This window comes from Megascapheus bottae, chromosome 1 (assembly GCF_031878675.1).
Source record: "Megascapheus bottae isolate mThoBot1 chromosome 1, mThoBot2.hap1, whole genome shotgun sequence".
Lineage (NCBI taxonomy): Eukaryota > Metazoa > Chordata > Mammalia > Rodentia > Geomyidae > Megascapheus > Megascapheus bottae.
Window position 1 is genome coordinate 30,941,590 of NC_143509.1, and position 21,723 is coordinate 30,963,312.

The window sequence follows — 21,723 nt, forward strand, 5'->3', positions numbered from 1 at the left end:
CACCCCTTTAATACAGCCCATGTTTGTATGTCATGGCCTCAGTCTCTTTCCTGCAGCTCAGGTGCCCCCAGGGGTTGCCAGCTCATAGTGCCTGGCTCTGGGCCTGGATTGGCTGGCATGGGAGGTGAGGCGGGCTGAGGCAGGCCAGGCAGACACCCTTAGCCTGAACAGCTAGTTCTAGATACCATGCAGTCAGACTCTCTACCCCCACCCCAGGCCTCCCATCAAGCTTGCTTGCAAGACTCTGTCCCCAAGCCTGGGTGTCACCAGCCCCTGCCCACCTAACCATTCCAGGCTCTGCTGCACCCAGCAAGGAGCCCTGACAATCAGGCCCCTTCCGGTTCTGCGAACTCATTACCAAGGCACTTGCACCCCTTGGCCAGGAGCCAGGCCTCCCTCACCCAGAGGGCAGAGAGGGTGTGGTCTTCGCTGCAGGAAGCCATTAGAGGTCTTGAAGCTATTAAGGGGCTTTAGGCATCAGGGGACTTAATCAGATTTGTGCACTGAGCAGGTAACCGGCTTGCATGTGGGCAGGAGGCAGCTGGGATGAAGGGAGCCTTCCCACCCCCTTCCCATGCCCTCCCCGCTGGCTTAGACCCACGAGGCAGTCACGGGACCCAAGGGAATGGGGCCTCAGAGGCGAGCTGCAGCGGATCAGCTGTGCTGACTGAGGAAGCACCTGGGCCCTCCACCTGAGACATCCACTAGACACTGGATCCTCAGATGTGGGGCTCCGAGCAGGGAAACACGGACTCCCCAGCTCAGAGGCCGTAACTGAGCCTAGAAATGCAGGCAGACGGGCTGCGGGGGAAAAGATCCAGTTTAGAAATTGGCTGCAGACCAAGAGCCAGGAAAGACCAATATTGGCTGCAGAGAGAGATGGGGGGTGGGGGAGGCCCAGGGAGAGGAAAGCTGGGCAGCAGCCGCCTGTGCCAAGAGGTCAGTTCTGAGACACACCCTGGGGAGAGCATGTGGGCAGGAAAGCCACTACTGACCTTGGCAGAAGCCACGTTGGGGCCATGCAGGGGGCAGAGGAGACAAACCAGACTTGCTTCCAGAGAAGCAGAGATCAAGCAGGCCTTGGCCGGAAGTGACAAGGCCTGGACTTGTGTTTTAAATTATTTTATTCAAGAAAGTGGGAAGGACAGACAAGGGGACTGAGCTGAGCCCTGAGTCCTTAAGCCCCCAGCTCAGCCCCCACAGCAGGACTAGACTCAAAGTTAGGGGGTTGGGACTCCAGCCCCACCCAGACAAGGATGGAGACAGACAGGACCCAGGAACAGACTGACTGCAGGAGCACGGCCCAGGGCGGGGCTATTTGGGGGTACCCCCGCCCTTCTTGGGTGTGGTAGGCTTTTTACTTTGCCAGAGGTGTCCCTGGATGGTGAAGGCATCCACACTCATGGACATGGTCTTGGCGGGGATCTGGGTGAAACGCTTGCGGTCCGAGTTGTACTTATAGATCCCCTCCACCATGGCGGGTGTGACCGTCCGGGGCCCATAGCCCGCCAGCCTCGACAGCTCCTCCGTCTCCCCTGAGAGCGTGTACAGTGCCCGGAACTGGCAGCTGGAGTCCCGGAAGAGGATCAGGAAGTGGTTGGCTTTGCTCTTCTCAATTTCCTTGAGTGGGGGGTGAGACGAGGGGCCATAAGCAGGCCAGGCCTAACCACACACACACACTCTATCTCTCTCTCTCTCTCTCACCTCCAGAATGCGGTTCTTCTGTGGCTCGTTCACCTTGCCTGCCAGGCAACAATGCGACAGGGCATTGTGGATGATGAACTTGTTGGACTTGGCGCTGGGCTCTTTGTACAGCTTGGGACCTATAAGGGTGGGGTGAGCAGGGGTCAGGGGGCTGTGGATGGGGGCCGGGAGCACATTCAGCTCCCATGATGCTCCCTCACCTGTGTACTCTGGCACAGATGCCGGGGATGAGGCGTTGCTGCCATTCTCCCAGTCACGTTCTCTGCTGCCCGGCAGGCGGCTGGGGGACATGAGGCCGGAGGGAGATGGAGCCCTACAGCAGGGAAGGGATGGGGGAGGCGTGGTCAGCAGTGATGGAGGGGGACCAGAGGGCATCTCCCCACAAGTCACCATACATGCAAGTACATGGGTATGATCTGGCCTGTGGGCCAACGTGAGGACAATGACGTGCACGCAGGCATGCACACACAGGTACACACCCTGGAGCCACGCCCCCTCCAGGTTCCCTTGGCTGTACGCAGTCCTCCAGTAGATGGGCTCTGAGCCCCCCTACCCTGCCAGGCAGAGCTCACCGAGATGTGGGTCTCTTCACTCCAAGGTTATTGGGGGTCTCGTTGGCCACCGTGGACAGGGACAGTGTGGACTGTGAGTAGATCTTGCTGAGCCTCGAGCCTGGAAAGAGAACCCACGGGGATCAGCCACTCCACTGGTCCCCTCACTTTTTTTCCAGTCCTGGGCTTGAGCTCAGGGCCTGAGCACTGTCCTTGGGTTTTCTCAAGGCTAGAGCTCTACCACTTGAGCCTCAGCACCACTTCTAGCTTTTTTCTATGTATGTAGTACTAAGGAATCCAACCTGGGTCGTCCTGCATGCTAGGCAAGCACTCTACCACTAGGCCAAACTCCCCGCCCCCTGGTCCCCTCACCTCTTAAATGGCTTTCTGTGCCTCCCCTCTCAGACGACCCCAAGGGAGCCTCATAGCAGCCAGAGGGAAGTCCCGTCACCCCCAGTAAAACCCATCCACATGCCTCCCCCCACCTTGCACCCTAAAAGACACCCCCTTTTCCTCTCCTATTCCCCCTCCCCCCCGCAATGATCCTCACCCAGCAGGCCGCGGGCTGGGCTTCTCGCCAAGGCCGAGTCATCACAGCAACCAGAGCGTGGCCGGGGGGCCCTCCGCCCGCCCCGCCCTGGCCCCCCGGTCCCTGAGGCCCGGGGCCGCAGCACCTTGTCCAAATCATCCATCAGCTTTAGCTGGGCACGGCGCTCATACTCCAGCCTTGTGAAGTCCCCTCGACGGGGGCCCACCTCATCATCAGTGGGGGCTCTGGTAGCGGGTGCCAAGGTGGCCACTGGGGCTACTATGGTGGCTGCAGGGGCGGGGCCTGGAGCCTCCTCCTGGGCTAACCTGCAGATGCCAAAGCAACGGGGTCGCTGCAGGAAGGGCCAGGGAGCCCCATCCCCTCCCCCAACTAATCTTAGCCTCACCTTGCAGCCTCCTCCCTCCGCTGCTCCTTCTCAGCTTCCTGCCACTGTTTGCGCCTTCGGGCCTCCTCCGCCCGCCGCTGCTGCCGCTCCAGAAGACTGGCACGCTTTTGGGCCATTTCGTCCTCTGGCTTGTCTTCATCCTGACCGGGAAAGACGTGGAACCCCACTGGTCACGCCTCTGCCAGGGCAAGGAAGCCCGTTGTCCACTGACCCAAACCAACCAGCTATCATTCACGTGACCTTTGTAAATGGTTCTGGCGTATTCAGCTGGTGCCTACTTGATGCCAGACACTGAGGTAGATGCAAAGACGACTACTGCTCATAAAAAGCACTTAACCTAACCTGAGAGGGGGGTGTGCCACTCTAAACTTCAGTCTGTCCTACATGGGGGACCCAGAAGCTTCCCTGGAGAATGACTAGGATTTAACTGAGGAAGGAGTAAGCCTTGCTTAACAGCAGGTACAAAAGTCCCGAGACCCAAACAAACAATGCAGAAGAGCGTGACTGATCTGGCTAGGACACAGGTGGGGACAAGGTACATGATGAGGCTAGAGGTGAGTGGAGCGCCAAGCTAAGAGGAAGATTTTGGTCCTAAGAACAGAGGCAGGGATCAAATCCCCACTGCTCTGTGGAAAGTGGCCAGGAGCTGGGGGAGGCAGTGGAGACCAGGAATGATCAGACATCAGATAGGAAGGGAAACTGGTTGGTCCACATTGGGAGGAGAAAGCCTGAAAGCCCTGTTTGTCTGGCTACCCATTAGTATCCATCTACCACTCACCATCTGTCCATCTGTCCACTGACCACTTCTCCACCTACCCCCCCATACCCTCTCCTCTAATCCATCCATCCACCATCCATCTACCTGCCCAACCACTAGTCCATCCACCTTGAGCCAACCAAACTACCTACTCATTCATCCACTCAATCAATGCACCATGCATGCAACCTATCCATCAATCCACCCACCCACCATCCTATCCCATCATTCATTCACCACATAATTTATCCATCATCCACCCAATCAACTTATCTACCATTCACCAACCCACCCAACTTATCAATATCCATCTATCATCCATTCCCAACTATCAATGACCCATCGATCCAGCTACCACCTGACCCATCATCCATCTAGCAACTTATCCAAGTATCCAACTTTTCATCTATCCATCCAACTTCTATCCACCCACTCAACTTCTTCAGCTTTCTAGCCATTTATCCTTAAACCAATCCATCCATCCACCTACCCAACCTATCCATCATTCATCTAATACCTAATTTATCCATCGTCCATTTTTCTACCAGTGACTCACCTTATAGAAGAATCCCAGGCCGGCCCGGGGCTCTCCTTCAGAAGACGCCTCTTCCTCTAGGGAATCCTCAGCCCCTGGGGGGCTCCCATCTCCCTCATCATCAGCAGGAGGCTCCCCTAGACTTGCCAGGGGGATCTCAATGAGGCCGGGCCGGGCGGCAGGCTCCTCGGGAGGCGTCCCCTCCGCCAGGAGGATGGAGGAACGTGTCTGCACAGGCACCTGGCTCGGTGAGAACTTGCGCAGGTGGGGGAGGCTGTCTACATCGTGGGGTGGAGTGAGGACTCGTGTCAGGGGTGCCAACCGCAGCTCTGCGGGCCGTGCGTGCTTGGGGCTACGGGGTGTTGGACTGGGGCCAGGCCCTGGGCTGCGTCGGTTGGCCGGTGCACGCCGGGCAGGGCTGGGGGATGCAGCTTTGGGCCCAGTGGGGGGGCCGGGGATGACCCACGCAGCGGGTGGCGGGGCAGGTCCAGGGGCCTCGGGTGGGGCCAGAAGCCGCTGCTGCTGGTCCGTGAGCCTCTGCATATCCCGCTGCAGCGAGCTCAAGGCGGCACTGAGCTTGCTGACAGCTCGGTTATAGTCTCCCAGGCCCTCCGGGGGCACGGGGCCCAAATCAGGAGAGAAGGTCACTGCCTTAGGCCGGGGGGCCGGTTCACCTTGGCCCTCGCCTGCTGGCCGCTCCCCACCGGGAGCTGAGCCAGCCTGCGCCTCTGCCTCGGCCTCGGCCTCCCCTCCAGCCTCCCGAGGCTGCACCTGCAGGAAGGCACTCTTGCCTAACCGCTGGCGGTGTTTGGCAAAGATGGCCTCTATGCGCCTCTTTTGGGCCTCGATGGCTCGGCGCTTCTCTTCCAGTCGGGCTCCAAGCTCACTCATCTCTGAGCTGAGAACCTCAGGGGCTGCTGGAGCAGACGTGGGGGACCCCACTCCAGCCTCGGCCTCCGCTTTCACCAGCTGCTTCTTGCGCTCAGCAAAACTGGTCATCTTGACTTCAGAGTTGGTGGCAGCAGGGGATGAGGGCACCGCCTTGGGGGACCCCTCGGAGGAGGCAGGGGGTTTCATTAGCTCCCCTCCTGGGCTTGGAGATGGCTTGGAGGGGGTGGCAGGATGGGACACATAGACAGGCGCTTTGGGGGGCCCATCGGACAGGGTTTTGAAGGACCTGTCAGGTGGGTAGGAGGAGGCCAGCTGCGGTTTGGATGGCCCCTCGGGCGAGTGGAGATAGAAGCTGCCGTCGGCAGCTCCATCAGGGAGCAGGCGGGGCTCAGCACTGTGAATTATTTGTAAGGCCTCCTCAATAGTGGGCAGATCGCCAGGTTCCGGAGTTTGCTGGGCAGGGGTCCGAGCTGGCACAGGACGCGGAGGGCCCAGGCTGTCGGAGCTGACGGAGCGGAGCAGGACAGGGTCTCCCATGACCACATCCACGTCGCTGTCCAGGCCAAAGGGGGTGCTGAACGACACAGCCTGGGAGAGGGGACGGCTGGGCGGCCGGAGGGATGGGTCAGCCCCTGGGAACCTCTCATCCCACCCACAGCCTATCCACTGCCCAGCTGGGGCCCCGCACATGCGCTCACCTGAGCTGACGGTTCCAGGCCTTGCCGAGGGCTTCCATGTGCGACATGGATGGGGAAGACTTCAGGGAGCCTGCGGAGGGATGGTGACAGGTCATTATGGGGTCAGGGGGCCCTGGGTACCATCAGAGGGGATCATTATGTGTCTGCTCATAGCAAATGTCTCCACAAATGGGAATTTAGGGCCATTTGGTATTACCAAGGAACCCCAAGAAGCCATTGGGAAAATTACCCGGGAGCTCACTTTGGGGGTGCCAGAAAGACCGACATGACATGAGGGCAAACAGAGAAAACAACACAAAGTCAGCCAGAACCATTTGTGTGTGTATGTGCTGGTCCTGGGGCTTGAACTAGGGTCAATCTTTTGTTCAAGACTAGCACTCTACCACTTGAGTCACAGCTCCATTACCAGCTTTTTCTGGTGGTTCACTGGAGAGAAAGAGTCTCGTGGATTTTCTTGCCCTGGCTGGCTTCAAACCATGATCCTCAGATCTCAGCTTTCTGAGTAGCTCAGATAACAGGTGTGAACCACCAACACCTTCGCTAAGCCAGGATCATTTTGGGGTGAGCTTCTCACCTGTGGATCCTCGGAGCGGGGACTGGGGGCCACCAGGAGACAGGAGCGGGTGGCGGAAGTTGAAGACTGGAGAGCTGCCAAGAAATGGCCTTCAGGTGGGACACTTCCATCTCCCTCCCCTGCCTCTTCCAGGTTCCCCCAGCTCCGCCCAGAAGCCTGCCACTATGGCAGAAACCAACACTATGGGCTGTGGGGAGACTGTACCTGCTCCCACTGTTGTTCTGAGATGGAGAGGCCTCAGTGCCCTTGGGGGAGGCAGCTGCCAGAGAAAGGAGATTGAAGAGGGTCAGGAGGGAAGCCTCGCAGCCCCAACTGGACTCAATGGCCCCATACTCACCATCACCATCAGGTAGGTCCTTGGCTTGCACAAAGTCAGGTTTCAGCACCTCGAAGCACATAAACATCTCAGCTAACAGCACCACCAAGTTGACCTGGAGGTGAGGCAGAGGGTTAGCTAAGGGCTACGCAGCCCAGATGCCCATCCCGCCCACTCCAGGCCACCCTGACGGTCTTACCTTGAGGGGAGGTGGGACATAGAGCAGGTCCTCCAGGGACAGGGGGCAGCCACGAGGAAGGCGGGAGGCGCAGAAGTCCTGCACCAGCTGGAGATTGTACAGGCTGTCCGCCACAGACATGGGGTCCTTGAGGCACACCTCTGTAATGACAGGACACACCAACTCAATAAAGAGGTGGATGGGCCACAGAAAAGCCCTGCAGCCAACACACACGTAAGAAATATGTCCTATGGGCTGGGAGTTTGGCTTGTGGTAGAGTGCTTGCCTAGAATGCATAAAGTCCTGGGTTTGATTCCTTGGTACTACATACATAGAAAAAGCTGGAAGTAGTGCTGTGGCTCAAGAGGTAGAACTCTAGCCTTGAGAAAGCCCAAGGTCTGGAGTTCAAGCCCAAGGACTGGCTAAATAAATAAATAAAATGTCCTACTAGGCACCACTGGCTCATGCCAGTCATCTTAGCTACTCAGAAGGCTGAGACCTGGCTGGGAGTGTGGCCTAGTGGTAGAGTGCTTGCCTAGCATCCATGAAGCCCTGGGTTCAACTCCTCATACCACACACAGGAAAAGCTGGAAGTGGCACTGTGCTCAAGTGATAGAGTGCTAGCCTTGAGCACAGAGAAGCTCAAGGAAAGAGTCCAAGTCCTAAATTTAAGCCCCAGGACTGGCCAAAGAAGAAGAGCAGGAGGAGGAGGAGGAGGAGGAGGAGGAGGAGGAGGAGGAGGAGGAGGAGGAGGAGGAAGAAGAAGGCAGCAACAGCAGTTAAGGTCTGTGGATCATGGGTCAAAGCCAGCCGGGGCTGGGAGAGACTTTTATTTCCAATGAACCACCAGAAAACCAGAAGTGGTTCTGTGACTCAAAGTGGTAGAGCCTTAAGCAAAAGAATCTCAGGGACAGAGCCCAGGCCCTGAGTTTAAGCCCATGGCTAACAAAAAGAAGAAAAAAAAAAAGAAACGGGGGGTAGGGAGGGAAAGAAGGAAAAGGAAAAGAGAGAAAAGAAAAATGTTCTAGCTGGGCCCTGGTGGTTCATACCTACAATCCTAGCTATGCCAGATGCTAAAATCTATAGACCACTGTTCAAAGCCAGCCCAGACAGGAAAAAGTTTGTGAGACTCTTATCTCCAGTTAACCACCAGAAAACTAGAAGTGGCACTGTGGCTCAAGTGGTAGAGTGCTAGACTTGAGCTGAAGAGCAAGGACAACACCCAGACCCAGAGTTTAAACTCTACAACTGAAAAATAAATAAATATGTCCTATGGCCAGAAGTGTGGCCTAGTGGTAGAGTGCTTGCCTAGTATGCATGAAGCCCTGGGTTCCATTCCCCAGGACCACACACACAGAAAAAGCCAGAAGTGGTGCTGTGGCTCAAATGGTAGAGCTCTAGCCTTGAGAAAACCCATGGACTCAGGCCCTGAGTCCAAGCCCCAGGACTGGAGAAAGAAAGAAAGAAAGAAAGAAAGAAAGAAAGAAAGAAAGAAAGAAAGAAAGAAAGAAAGAAAGAAAGAAAGAAAGAAAGAAAGAGAAAGAAAGAGAGAAAGAAAGAAGAGAGAGAGAGAGAGAGAGAGAGAGAGAGAGAGAGAGAGAGAGAGAGAGAGAGAGAGAGAAAGGGAGAAAGAGAAAGGGAGAAAGAAAGAGAGAAAGGAAGAAAGGAAAGAAAGGAGAGAAAGAGAAAGAAGAGCAAGAGAGAAGGAGGGTGGGAAGGAGAGGAAGGAAGGAAGGAAGGAAGGAAGGAAGGAAGGGAGAGAGAGAAAGAAAGGAGAGAGAGAGAGAAGGAGGGTGGGAAGGAGAGGAAGGAAGGAAGAAAGGAAGGAAGGAAGGAAGGAAGGAAGGAAGGAAGGAAGGAAGGAAGGAAGGAAGGAAGATGTTCTATGAGCTGGGCCTCTGGCCACATAACCCCTGCAAGCTGCATGCTATTACAGATGATACCGCAGAGCTAACCTGCCCCAGAATTCAACTCAAGTTCTGCAGTACGCTCGGCCTGTTGGGCTCCAGTAGTTTTGTACATCTGTCTGGAATCTTGGCTACTACTCTAGGAGGAGGGCTCAAATCTGAAGGTAGAAGTTCAAAGCCAGCCTGGGCAGAAAAGTCTGAGACTCTTCTCTCCACTGAACCAAAAAAAGACAAATGGAGACATGGCTCACTCAAACGCTAGAGTGCCAGACTTGAGTAAAACAGCTAAGGGACAATGTGAGGTCCTGAATTCAAGCTCCATTACTACTGGACACACAAATCCCACCTTAAAATAAAAAAACACTTCCTCCTGACCACTTACTGCTTAGCAACAGTCCAATAAACAGTAAAACATATATTTCCAGGAAAACATTTTCTCTCTCTAAGGATACCAAACTGTGTGTGTGTGTATAAAGATTTTTGCTCAAGACTGGTACTTGAACAACAGGCTCCACTTTTGACTTGTTAGTGGTTAAATGAAGATGAGTCTTAGACTTTCTTTCTTTGCCAATCCTGGGGCTTGAACTCAGGGCCTGAGCACTGTCCTTGAGCTTTCTCAAGGCTAACACTCTACCACTTGAGCCACAGCACCACCTCTGACTTTTCTGTGTATGTGGTTTGGAAGAATCAAACCCAGGGCTTCGTGCATACTAGGCAAGCACTCTAGCACTAGACCACACTCCCAACCCACACATTTCTATTTTATCTCTGACACTTAACATGGGGTCCAGCACACAATAATGTACTCTATGCAATGAGACTGAACTCTATGAAGCACAGAGAGGTGAAGACATTTATACAAGGTCACACAACTAGTTAGAGGAAGACAGAGATGCAAACCTAAATCCACCCATTCATAATGGCTGCATTATCCTGATCTCTAGGTCCTGGGGGACAGAAGCCTGGAGGGACTGGGCAGGGTCTTAGATTATGTGGCTTTACAGGATAGAAATGGGTCCCTTTAGTCACCTTCAAGTCGCAGCAGCTGGGGACAGTAGCAGTGGATGGTGGCAGCCAGCGCCGCTCCACTAGCCAGGTCTTGGAGGGTCGTCACATGTGGAAAGCAGGGGGCCCTTCTTGCCACAGCCCGGTCCTTACGGTATCGGATCTGTGGGGAAGAATGGGTGAAGTCAGTAGTCGGGCCAGCCCCCCCACTGAGTCAGCATCCATGCAGGCTGGGCGGGGAAGGCCTGGGGTTTCCGCCATGAGGGGCTGGGAAAGCTGGGAGGTCCCAGAGCCGGAATGGGGAGGAGGTGGGCCAGCCCAGAGCAGGGGGGAAAGGGACAGCAGCGAGAGGCAAGAGGAGGTGACGGGCGAGCAGCCAGGCCAGCAGCAAGGGCTGGGGAAAGGACTCCTGGGACCCCTGGGGTGGGGGATACATTACCATGGGGGGTTTGCTCCCCGACTCCTTCAAACAGAAGGCAATAGCGTGCTGGGGGAGGGGAGAGGAGCAGCTGTCAGCAGGTGGGGGGGGGGAGGACTGCTGACCTGCTGGGCCCCCAAGCCCACCTCTGGGGGAGGAAGGTGTACCTCCTTGTGAGCCCTGGCCAGCTCCCTGACTGTGCTCTGGTCAGCTTTGGGGGACCCCAGCTCCTCCCGGCCCTGAGGGACCTCACAGAGCAACCTCCCGTGCAGGGGACCACCCTCCCACGAGAGATCCAGGCCCCAGCTTGGGGAGAGGACACGGGGGAAGCAGGTATGCAGGAACCGCCCCCCCAACCCAGACCCAGGGTCAGGAGAGGACGTGAGCAAAGGCAGACACCCCATCCAGGCCTCACAGGCATGAACTCGGAAACACAGGGACGCTGCGACCCTTGCAAAAATCACACGCAAAGAATCCAAACATGGAGCTTCAACAATGAGCTGAAGCCGAGCGGCCAGTGGTTCCTGCCTATAATCCTAGCTAACTCCGAGAGGCTGAGATCGGAGGATCGAGATTGGAAGCCAGTTCAGGGAAGAAAAAGCGGCGAAACCCTTGTCTCCACCAAAAATGCCAGAAGTGGAGCTGTGGCTCGTGTGGTATAGAGTGCCAGCCTTGAGCAAAAAAGCTAAGAGACAGTGCCCAAGCCATGAGTTCAAACCCAATACTGGCACCACGATAAAAAGGGGGGGGGGAGGGAGGAGGATGACTTCCCCGTGTGAATCCCAAAGCTGGGAAGTTTTTAATTCAGGAACCTGAGGATCTCAGGAAAGTTCTACCTTCTTCTGGATTTGAGTCTTCCTTCTGGTGAGGTTGATCCCAAGACCCTCACCTCTTCCCCTCACCCCCAGGAGTGAGGGTCCGGCCCTCTTAACTAATGGGGATTTGCCCTCTATTACTGAGAAATGTCTCTGCTTGGTTAATGGCCTAAATTCTCTTGATTCAAGGAGGGGTGGTGGTGGTGGTTCTCCCTGTCCCCAGAATTGGGGTCCCAGCCTCCTTTGCTCACAGGTCAGGGGAGGGAGGAGAAGGTGCAGACCCGCAGGCAGAATCAGACACACAGACAAGACAGCAAGAAGCAGGGCAGGCAGACCAGGGGTGGACGGACAGTCCCACTTACAGGAACCAGCTTCCAGTACCAGCGTGTAGGGCACTAATGCCAGAGGGCAGAGAGGGGAAGAGCAGAGGCCGGTGCAGGGGAGAAGGCACAGAGAAGAGAGGGAGAGAGACAGTCATCTCCAGCCACGCTTCCTCTTTGACACTGCCATGAGATACAGCCTGACTCTGCCCATCCAAGCCCCCCCCCCCCCCCCCCATGGCAAACCCTTACATCCATTGGCCCTGACTCACTGAGGGTTGTGCTGGTGACGCCCCGTCTGTGGGGGCTGCAGGGGATGCACGCTGGGCCGCATCTTGCTCTGTCTTTTCCTGAAGCCGCCGGATGGTCTAGGGACCAGAGAGAGAGAAATCAGTTCTCTGGCATCTGTACCTTCTGGTACCCGTTCATCTCACCTAATGTCACCTACCGTGTCCACCCAGAAAAGGAGCTTGTGCTCCAAGCTGGTCAGGGCCAAGGGACCAGGCAGCGTCTTTGTCCATTCAAAGGAGAAGGCAACCATGAGGGCATCGATGACAGCTAGGTGGGCTCCCTAGAGAGGAAAGGGCTGCAGGGTGAGACCAGAGGGCAGGGTGGGGGGTCCCCTCCATCTCCAAGAGCTGAGGAAGAGCTAGAAGGTGGGCAGGGCTCCGAATGGAGCCCAGAAGGTGAAAAGGCTGGGGTCCTGGACTGGGCTTTGGGATCAGATACTGGACCTTCGAAGGAACAGCACGGGGCCTGCAGGGAAATCCAACTAAGTCCTTGGGGGTGGAGCCAGGCTTGGATAGGAGAAGCTAACCCTGGCAGAAGGTGCTTGAAAGAGGAAGAGCCTGTGGGAGAACCACCCCCAGTGGGTGGAGCTTAAGGGTGAGCCAGGCATGGCAAGAGGAGCTAAGGGGAGGAGCCAGATGTGGTGGGAGGAGCCATCGGGTGGGTGGGGCTCGATGTGTGGGAGGGGCTACATCTAATGGGCGGGGTCTGAGGGGGGTCTGGAGGGGCGGTTCAGGCTGACCTGAGGACAGGGCCTGGGGGACAGACATACCATGAGGATGGGCTGGTGTCTCAGGTCAGCCTCGCGCACGGGACGCTCCGGCAGGGAGGGCACCGTGCCCCTCCGCGCCAGCAGGGCGAGCAGAGCCGAGGGGCTGGGGGGCGTCTCGAGCTGCGGCAGCGCCTGGCGCCAGGCCCGGCAGTACAGCTCAGCCGAGAGCAGCAGCCGGGTCACCGGGGGCTTCACGTGCTCCTGCGCGTACTGGTCGGTGTAGAAGGGTTCCCACAGCTCCGGGGGCACATGCTCTGGGGGAAGAAGGGGGGGATCAGGGCCAGCACCCCAACACAGAGACCTAGCCTCCAGGAAGGGCACAGGGCTGCCCGCTGACCCCTCCAATGCAAGGACCAGGAGCAGGGAGAGCGCGAGGCCTCATCTTGGACCCCAAGAACCCCTGAGACTCACTGTGCAAAACCGTATAGTTCCCGGGAAAGACAAGAACCCCAAAAGCAAGGCACGGTGACTCCTGCCTATAATCCCTGCTACTCAGGAGGGTGGCCATCTGAAGATCGCAGTTCAAAGCCAGTCTAGGCAGAAAAGTTTGTTAAAGATTCTAATCTCCAGTGAACAACCAAAGAAGGAGAAGGAGAAGGGGAAGAAGGAGGAGAAGAGGAGGAAGAAGAGAAGAAGAGGAGGAGGAGGAGTAAGAGGGGCTGTGGCTCAAGTAGTAAAGCACTGGCCTTGGACCAAAGAGCCTAAGAACAGGGCCCAGGGCCCTGAGTTCAAGTCCCACTTGACCTTCCCACGCAGAGCTCCACCCTAGCACCAGTGGTTCTCAGCCCAGCTCCTTGAGAGATAAGGGCTTTCTAGGCTCACTTCCTCCTGCTCCCTGGCCTCAGCCTGGCTGTCCTGGCTTCTGTTCCCATCTTCCTAGCCTCCCCAAGGCCAGCAGAGAGCAGCCAATGCACATCCAGAGCCCAGAATTGGCCTAGGGACCTCTGCCCAGTACCTCCTGCTTCCGGAAACCTCCTTCCACCTGCAGTCTCTTTGTAAAGAAACGTGCCCCGCCCCAGGCACTGGATTCCAAAAGCCTTCTGGGTTTATTATTTTTATTTTGATGGTAGAAGGGATTGAATTTGGGGGAAATCTCATGCTTAGCTCAGTGAAAGCATTCACTGCTAGATTCTCAGACTAACTTTTCCCAGAGGCTAGCCTCCCACCACAATCCTCCAACTGCTGCCTCTCGAATCCTTGGGCTCACAGGCATGAGCTTCCACATCCAGCTTGTTTCTGAGGTTGGGTCTCACTAAATTATTGCCTGGGCTGACCTCAAACTGAGATCTTCTTCTTCTGTCTTTAGCACCTGAATAGCTGGGATTATAAGTGTGAGCCCTCACATCTGGCCCACTTTTCTTTTTTACTTAAAAAATATATATACCCAACATCTTACATCCCATCACTCCTCTAGTTTCAACCCTCTGATTTCTCTCTTAAACCCACACCTTCCTCTTCACCTCCCCAGTTCCCACTAGAGACTCAGTCCTGGGGCCGGGAGTTTGGCCTAGTGGTAGAGTGCTTGCTTAGCATGCATGAAGACCCAGGTTCCATTCCTTGGTACCACATACACAGAAAAAGCCAGAAGTGGTGCTGAGGTTCAAGTGGTAGTGCTCTAACCTTGAGAAAGCCCAAGGACAGCACTCCCTGAGCCCAACCCCAGGACTGGCGGGGGGGAGGGGGAGGGGGGGAGAAAGAAAAAAAAAAGAAAAGAGACAGTCTTGGCACTTATGGCGCACACCAGCAAAATGTAACAAATTTCTTCCCTCAGAATTTCTCAGGGCTTTCAAGATGGAGGAGGAAAAAAAAAAAGTGATAGCTGATATTGAGCAAACATTCACTGATAAATAATGCTGCCCGGGAACAAGGGTACAATTAGCATTCGGAGACAATGTCGTGTGTGTCTTTGTGTGTGTGTACTCGCACCACTACTGGGGATTGAACTCAGGGCCTAAGCTCTTACGCTTAGCTTTTTCACTCAAGGCTGGCACTCTATCACTTGAACCACCTTTCCACTTCTCACCCGCTTCCCACCGCTCTGGGGAGGTGCTCAATTAAAGAGTCTCTCGAACTTTCCTGCCCAGTGTAGCTTTGAATCATATCAGAATTCACCCGCAGTATAGGCAACCAAACACATATGTAAGAATTGGCACGTGTCTCCTAAGGGGTGAGCTGTCAGCTCTACCTCTGCCAGACCTGGGTTTAAGGCGTGAGAAGCACTGCTTTCATCAGCAGAGAGAAAACATAAGGCTCTGTAGTGCAATGGAAAGCACACTGGATCTTGAAAAGAATCATTAACTCAGCAATAGTCTACTCAGCTCAACAGATACCCACAATATTATCCCTCCAGTTTGCAATCAATATAAAAACTTGAATGAGCTAGTCTACTTTTGTTGTTGTTTGTGTGTGTGTGTGCCAACACTGGGACTGGCACTCAACCACCTCAACTATACCTCGAATTCCAGGTTTTTGCTGGTTAACTGAATAAAACGTCTCTTGGATTTGTCTGCCCAGGCTGGCTTCAAACGGAATCCTCCGATCTCAGCCTCCAGGGTGGCTAGGATTACAGGCCTGAGCCCAGTGCACCTGGGTCCCCTGCCTTTTTGGTACCAAGTCTTAGAGTCTTCATCTTATTTTTTTTTTAATACTTTTTTTCTTTGAGATAAGAGTCTCCCTATGTAGCCCAGGCTGGCCTCCAACTTGTAACTCTTCATTCTCAGTTTCTAGAGTTCTGGGATTACAGGTGTGTACTGCTATACTTACCTCTGGGTCTAATTAACATGTACCGCACACACATTGAATTCATCCTCTCCACTCCCCTCTCCTCCCTTCTCCAATCTCTCTCCTTCCTTCCCTCCCTCCCTCCCTCCCTCCCCTTCTTTCCTTTTGGTTTGTAGAGACAATGTTCCAATGTGTGGCTCAGAATCCTCCCACCTCAGCCTCCACTTCGCAAGTGCTGGGATTACAGGATCACATCTCCACAAGTGGCTTCACATCTCGCTTTTCAAGTACTCAAAAGCCACACCAAGCTAGGGGGCCACCTGTCCATTTCTTTATTCAATGAACTTTTATGCGTTCACTTGCCTGATCCTAAAATACTTACGAATTATTTATTTATTTTGCCAGTCCCGGGGCTTGAATACAGGACCTGGGCCCTGTCCTTGGACTTTCTCAAAGACTAGTGCACTACCACTTATGCCACAGCAACACTTCTAGCCTTTTCTGCCTGCGTGGTACCAAGGAATTGAACCCAGGGTTTCATGCATGCTAGGCACGCACTCTACCATTAGGCCACACTCCCAAGCTCTAAAATGCTTATTCTTTTTTTTTTTTTTTTTTTGCCAGTCCTGGCCTTGAGCTCAGGGACTGAGGACTGCCCTTGGACTTTCTCAAGGCTAGAGCTCTACTGCTTGAGCCTCAGCACCACTTCTGGCGTTTTGCTATGTATGTGGTACCAAGGAATCGAACCTGGGTCATTGTGCATGCTAGGCAAGCACTTTAACCACTAGGCCAAACTCCCAGCCCCTAAAATGCTTATTCTTATGCCATTATACAGATCAGAACCAAGGCCCACAGAGCATCACCTACCCAAGATCACACAGCCAGTCAACAGCAAAGCCTACATAAACACAGATTCCATCACATACTTCACTCATGCTCTCTGAAAGCATAAAGAATGGTTTGTGAATCCAGGCATCTGTGGCTCACACTTACAACCCTAGTTGTTAAGGAGACTGAGCTCTGAAGATCCAAAGCAGCAAAGTCTAGGAGAGTCTTATCTCCAATTAAGCACCAAAAGAAGCTAAAAGTGGAGCTTTGGCTCAGGTTGAGGAGTGCTACCCATGAGCAAAACATCTCAGTGACAGTAGCCAGGCTGAGTTCAAGCCCCAAGTCTTCCCCACCCCTTCCACACACAAATGAATGGCATGGGAGCCAGGCAGCTCAAGCCTGTAATTTTTGCTACCCAGGAGGCTAAGATCTGAGGATCTCAGTTTGAGGCTAGCCTAGACAGAAAAATCTGAGACTCTTATCTCCAACTAACCAGCAAAAATGCTGGTCTGGGGGAGTGGGGGAGGGGACAAGAAAGGAAAATGTGGGGAAAAAAAAAAAAAAAAAGAACAGCTCTGGGATGTTTCCTAAAGTTACATAAAATCCTTTCTTATCTCATTTTCTTAGAGTTGGTGCCCCCTAAAGCCCACCAGCCTGCACTCCACACACCTGTGCTTTGCGCCTCTATCCTCATCCACACTAAGATTGCACAGGGATACTCTGAGGGAGATCTGGTCAGTTCCTTGAACACTTCTAGGGCTCCCTAAGGCGCTCAGATCCGGGATTCCAGAGTACAACAGTCTCCCTTATCTCTAGCCTCCCCCCTCCACCCAGAGATGTGCAAGTTGTTATCTGAGAACTCCTTGTTAAGCCATACTGAGCCATAGAACACAGACTCCTTCCTTTAGCAAACTCCTACACATCTGACAAAACTCAAGTCCTTCCTCCTTGAGGGAGTCTTTCTTTCTCCCTCCCTGAAAGATTTTAGGGGTTTCCTCACCCTCCCCTCACTCTCCAGGCCCTGTTCTCTGGTCCAAACCACAGATCTAGTCCCTCTTAATCCGAGCCTAATTGTATACCTGTCCCCCTCCCTGAGCACCACATAAAGAGTTCCAGAGATCATGAACAGGGGAGATCTGTACTCCATTCCCTGTAGACTCACTCTGTTTAGGAGAGGCAAGCAGGAGACCGAATGAACCTGATACTTAAAGAGTAATGCCAGGCAGGTTTCAAAGCACAGCTACTCTAGCATGGAACTGGAGAGGAAGACGTGGAGGCGTGGCTCAAGTGGTAGAGCACCTACCTAGCAAGCACAAAGTCCTGAGTTAATCTTCAGCACCATTAAAAATAAATAAATACAAGCCATGGCTAGGAATGTGGCTTAGTGGTAGAGTGCTTGCCTAGCATGCAGGAAGCCCTGGGTTCAATTGCTCAATGCCACATAAACAGAAAAAGCCAGATGGGGCACTGTGGGTCAAGTAGTAGAGTGCTAGTTTTGAGCAAAAGAATCTCAGGAACAGAACAGTGTCTGGGCCCTGAGTTCAAGCCACAGACAGGCAAAAAAAAAAAAAAAAAAAAAAAAAAGTCATAGGCGGCTCATACCTACAATCCCAGCTGCTCAGGAGATTTTAGATCTGAGAATCATGGTTCAAACTCAGTTCAGGCAAGAAAAGTCTGTAAGATTCTTACCTCCAGTTAACCACCAAAAGTAAAAACAAAAATAAAATAAAACGGGGGCTGAGAGTTTGGCCTACTGGTAGAGTGTTGCCTAACATGCACAAAGACCTGGGTTCGATTCCTTGATACCACTTACATAGAAAAAAGCTGGAAGTGGTGCTGAGGCTCAAGTGGTAGAGCTCTAGTCTTGAGAAAGTCCAAGGACAGTGCTCAGACCAGGACTGGCAAAAAAAAAAAAAAAAAAAAAAAGAAAGAAAGAAAGAAAAAGGAACTGTGGGTCAAATGCTAGGGCATTAGACTAGAGAAAAAAAAAAGGCAAGCCAAGCACCAGTGGCTCATGCCTGTAATCCTAGCTACTAAGGAGGCCAAGATCTGAGGATCCGGGTTCAAAGCCAACCCAGGCATGAAAGTCCATGAGACTTATCTCCATTTAACCACTAGAAAACCAGAAGTGGCACTGTAGCTCATGGCTAGCATAGAGCTGAAGAGCTCAGGGACATCACCCAGGCCCAGAGTTCAAGCCCCACAACCCCTACCACACACAGTAATTTCTGCTCTGTTCCCCAGTGCAGGGACAGTGACATTACCAGTATTATTTTTTAAAATCCTACCTGCATACCCACAAGCAATAGTAATTACCCATATGGCAGACAAGGGAGAATGTATCCCACAGTGAGGGCCTCTACCAGCCCCCCTCCCCACAGCAACTTCATCTAAAAGGTCCTGGAGTCTCAGCCTCCTTCCTGATGCATCCCAGCGACACATGAGCAACCCCAAATAGACAGAGAAACACAGAAGTGGGGAAACATGAGCTCTTTCCTCCAACCTTTCATAAAAAGGAGCTGCGACACAAAAACAAACAAACAAACAACTCCATTCTGAGTTTCAAACTTGGGCTCTATCACCCCCAATAAACTTGGATACGGTGGGGTGGGGCAGGAAAGCGTCTGGGAGCAATCCCAATCTTCCAACAAACCCCTTCATTCTTAAATCCTCCAGGGTCCCCTGGTCTCAGAGGCGGCCATGAGGGAAGAAGAGTTCTGAGTGGAGAAAGTGGGAGCTAAGCCTGGGTGGATGCAGTTACCGGCCAGCTGTGACGAGACCCACACCCAGAACAGGTTGATCTGGGAAGGCCACTCAAAGGTAAAGAGGGGGGATGGGCTGTGCCCAGGTAGTGCCAAGACCTGTACGTAGGCAGGGCCGCCGGGAGAGCAGGGCACCCCGGAAGGACCAGACTTTAATTAACCCCTCTGCTCCCCCAAGGCCTCTCAGAGCTGGCCTGAAGGATGGGCAGCTGCCCTGCGCCCCTCATCCTGAGGACCCCCACACACACATACATCCTTGCAGCAGTGCTCAGGGGTCCAGTTCTTTAGATGAATATGGGGGGACAGGAGCTACGAAAGGAATAGGGGACCCGCCCTAAGGAGACAAGGCCCTGCAGCTGGGCTCCCCAAGCTCCAGCTTGATCCTGGACAAGCCATTTTCCCCAGGCTTCCGCAGGCTCGCCTGCTTTCCCCGGGAAAAAGGGTGTGTGTGGGGGAGGGGGTAATAAGTCACAGCTGCTGACAGGGACCACGGTGGCTTTAAAGGGGCGCGGGAAGGGAGGGGGTCCCCGGCTCTCCCGGGCCACCGCCCGCAACGCAGGCGGGGCGGACGCGCGCTGGGTGTCCCAGCCTGGAGCGGGGATTTGGGGGGAAGATGGGGAGAGCGGTGCTGAGCGCTTGCTCCCCCCCAACCACGCCGTATGGAAGCTGGTGTCGGCGGTGTCAATGGAGGGGGGAGGAATCCCCGAAGACGCATGATGTGGGTGTGGATGGGGCGTGCAAAGGACGCCCTCCCCTCCGGATAGGGGGTGGAAGCAGCCCCCAGCCCGCCGCGGGGGACCCCACCCGGCCAGCAGACCCCGCCCCGCTCACCTGGGGGCCCCGGTGCCGAGCTGGGCCCCACCCCCACTGCGCTCAGGCGCTCGGCGGGCAAAGTCCACGGCCTGGGCCCGGCAGGAAGCGCGGAGGCCCTGCACGGCAGATCCCGGGGCCCGGAGACCCCCCCCTCTCACCCCTCGCCAGCCCCGGCGGCCCGCGCCATTGTTCCCACGGCCCCAGCTCGCCCAGCCCGGCGCCCCGCCCCCCCGCACCTGCCGCCCCGCGTCCCCCGGTACCTGCACCCCCGAACGCCGCCCGCAGCACCCATGCCAGGCTCGCCGCCGCTTTGGCCCGCGAGAAATCGTACTGGTCCAGCGATTTGATCTCGGGCACCAGGAAGGTCCTCCGCAGTGGCCCGGGCCCCGCGGGCGCCGCCTCCACCATGGCGGCACCGGGGCTGCCAGCCGACCGACACCGGCTCCACGCTCAGGGCTGGGCTGCGCTGCGCCGCACCGCGTTCCGGCCGGCCAAGGCCGCCGCCGCCGCCCCGGTACTGCAGCCGCCGCTACCGCCGCCGCCGCCGCCGCCGCCGCCGCCGCCGCCGCCGCCGCCGCCGCCGCTGCTGCTGAGCCAGGTGCGGCCGCTTGCGCTGGCGACGCAGCGTCGGCCCCGCCCACAGGGGCGGGGTCCAGGTGAACTCCGCCCGTCTGAGTCAGGCTCCGCCCATCGCGTCCAGGCCCCGCCCATAGGGGGGTCTCTAAGTCTCAATGGATCTCCTGAGACTCTTGTGTGCAAAGCCACAGGAGCAGGAGTACGCTGATGAGGTGAGACCTGCCAGAGACAGGCAGACAGACAGGCACACTCGCTGGAAAGAATGAGGGAGCCTCTCTGCGTGGCTGTCTCTGGACAGCCTCTTAGCACCAAGTGCAGACTTTGCATGCTTCTCGCCGAGGATCAGGGGCTTGTGTCTGCTTCTCACTGAAAAAAAGAGCCTGTGAATGTGTGGACGAATCGACTATGTGTAAGTACATGCCTTTGCCACGTGTTCGGTGTGCAGAGATCTGTGTCACGTAGCTGACTGCATCCTGAGTGTGAAAATTGGTCATGGAGGCCCAGTACTGGTAGCTCACACCTGTCATCCTCGCCACTCAGGGAAACTGAGATCTGAGGATTGAAGTTCAAATCCAGCTGAGGCAGGACCGACACTTATCTCCAATAAACCACCAAAAAAGAACCCTAACTGGATCTATGACTCGATCGGTAGAGCGCCAGCTTGGAGCAAAAAGCCCAGCAACAGCACCCAAGCCCTGAGTTCAAGGCCCAGGACTGACACACACAAAAAAAACAACTAAAGCCAGGCAAGGTGGCTCACGCCTGTAATCCTAGCTACTACTCAGGAGGCTGAGATCTGAGGATCTCCATGCAAAGCCAGCCGTGGCACTAAACTTGGTGAGACTCTTTTTTTTTTTTTTTTTTTTTTTTTGGCCCCTTTCTCTTTCTGGCCCTGCTCGCTCCGGCCCTGCTCGCTCCGGCCCGGCTAGGCCCCCTTTCTAGCTCCGGCCCCGCTCGCTCCGGCCCGCTCGCTCTGGCCCCGCTTGCTTCAGCTTGCTCTTGGCCCCGCTCGCTCCGGCCCGGCCCTGCTCCTGGCCCCGCTCGCTCCGGCCCGGCCAGCTCTCGCTTGCTCCTGGCTCTGCTCGCTCTGGCCCCTTCTCGCTCTGGCCCCGCTCGCTCCGGCCTCGCTGGCTCTGGCTCGGCTCGCTCCCGCACGCTCGCTCCGGCCACCACTCGGTTGGGCTTTTGTTCACTTCAGCTCAGCTCGCTTCTTTCGCTCTCTGTCGCCGTCGCAGTCTTGTCTCTGTCACTTTTCCGGTTTGGTTGTGTCTCGTCTCTGCCACTTCCGGCTTGGTTGTGTCTGTGGGATACCGAGGAATCGAACCCGGGTCTTTATGCATGCTAGTCAAGCACTTTAAC

At 55.2% G+C, this 21,723-nt stretch overlaps 1 protein-coding gene across 5 annotated transcripts; it reads right to left on the reverse strand.

Moving 5' to 3' along the window:
* Positions 1-1,116: 1,116 nt before the first annotated feature.
* On the reverse strand, positions 1,117-20,265 carry Camsap3 (calmodulin regulated spectrin associated protein family member 3). 5 transcript variants are annotated; one of them, XM_090341730.1, is made up of 19 exons: positions 20,049-20,265; positions 12,665-12,918; positions 12,053-12,175; positions 11,877-11,972; positions 11,647-11,679; positions 10,491-10,538; positions 10,076-10,214; positions 7,161-7,300; positions 6,983-7,076; positions 6,850-6,904; positions 6,646-6,719; positions 6,072-6,141; positions 4,504-5,977; positions 3,191-3,330; positions 2,806-3,110; positions 2,277-2,376; positions 1,905-2,017; positions 1,705-1,823; positions 1,117-1,620 (listed from the first exon to the last, which is right to left on the reverse strand). In XM_090341730.1, exons 1-19 carry the CDS (start codon positions 20,194-20,196, stop codon positions 1,315-1,317), a joined length of 3,831 nt encoding a protein of 1,276 aa, XP_090197856.1. In that variant the 5' UTR covers positions 20,197-20,265; the 3' UTR covers positions 1,117-1,314. The 5 variants fall into 5 exon arrangements, with proteins under 5 accessions (XP_090197856.1, XP_090197868.1, XP_090197860.1 ...); XM_090341742.1 differs by lacking the exon at positions 10,491-10,538 and having other exon boundaries at positions 4,504-5,926; XM_090341734.1 differs by lacking the exon at positions 10,491-10,538.
* Between the last annotated feature and the right edge of the window lie 1,458 nt (positions 20,266-21,723).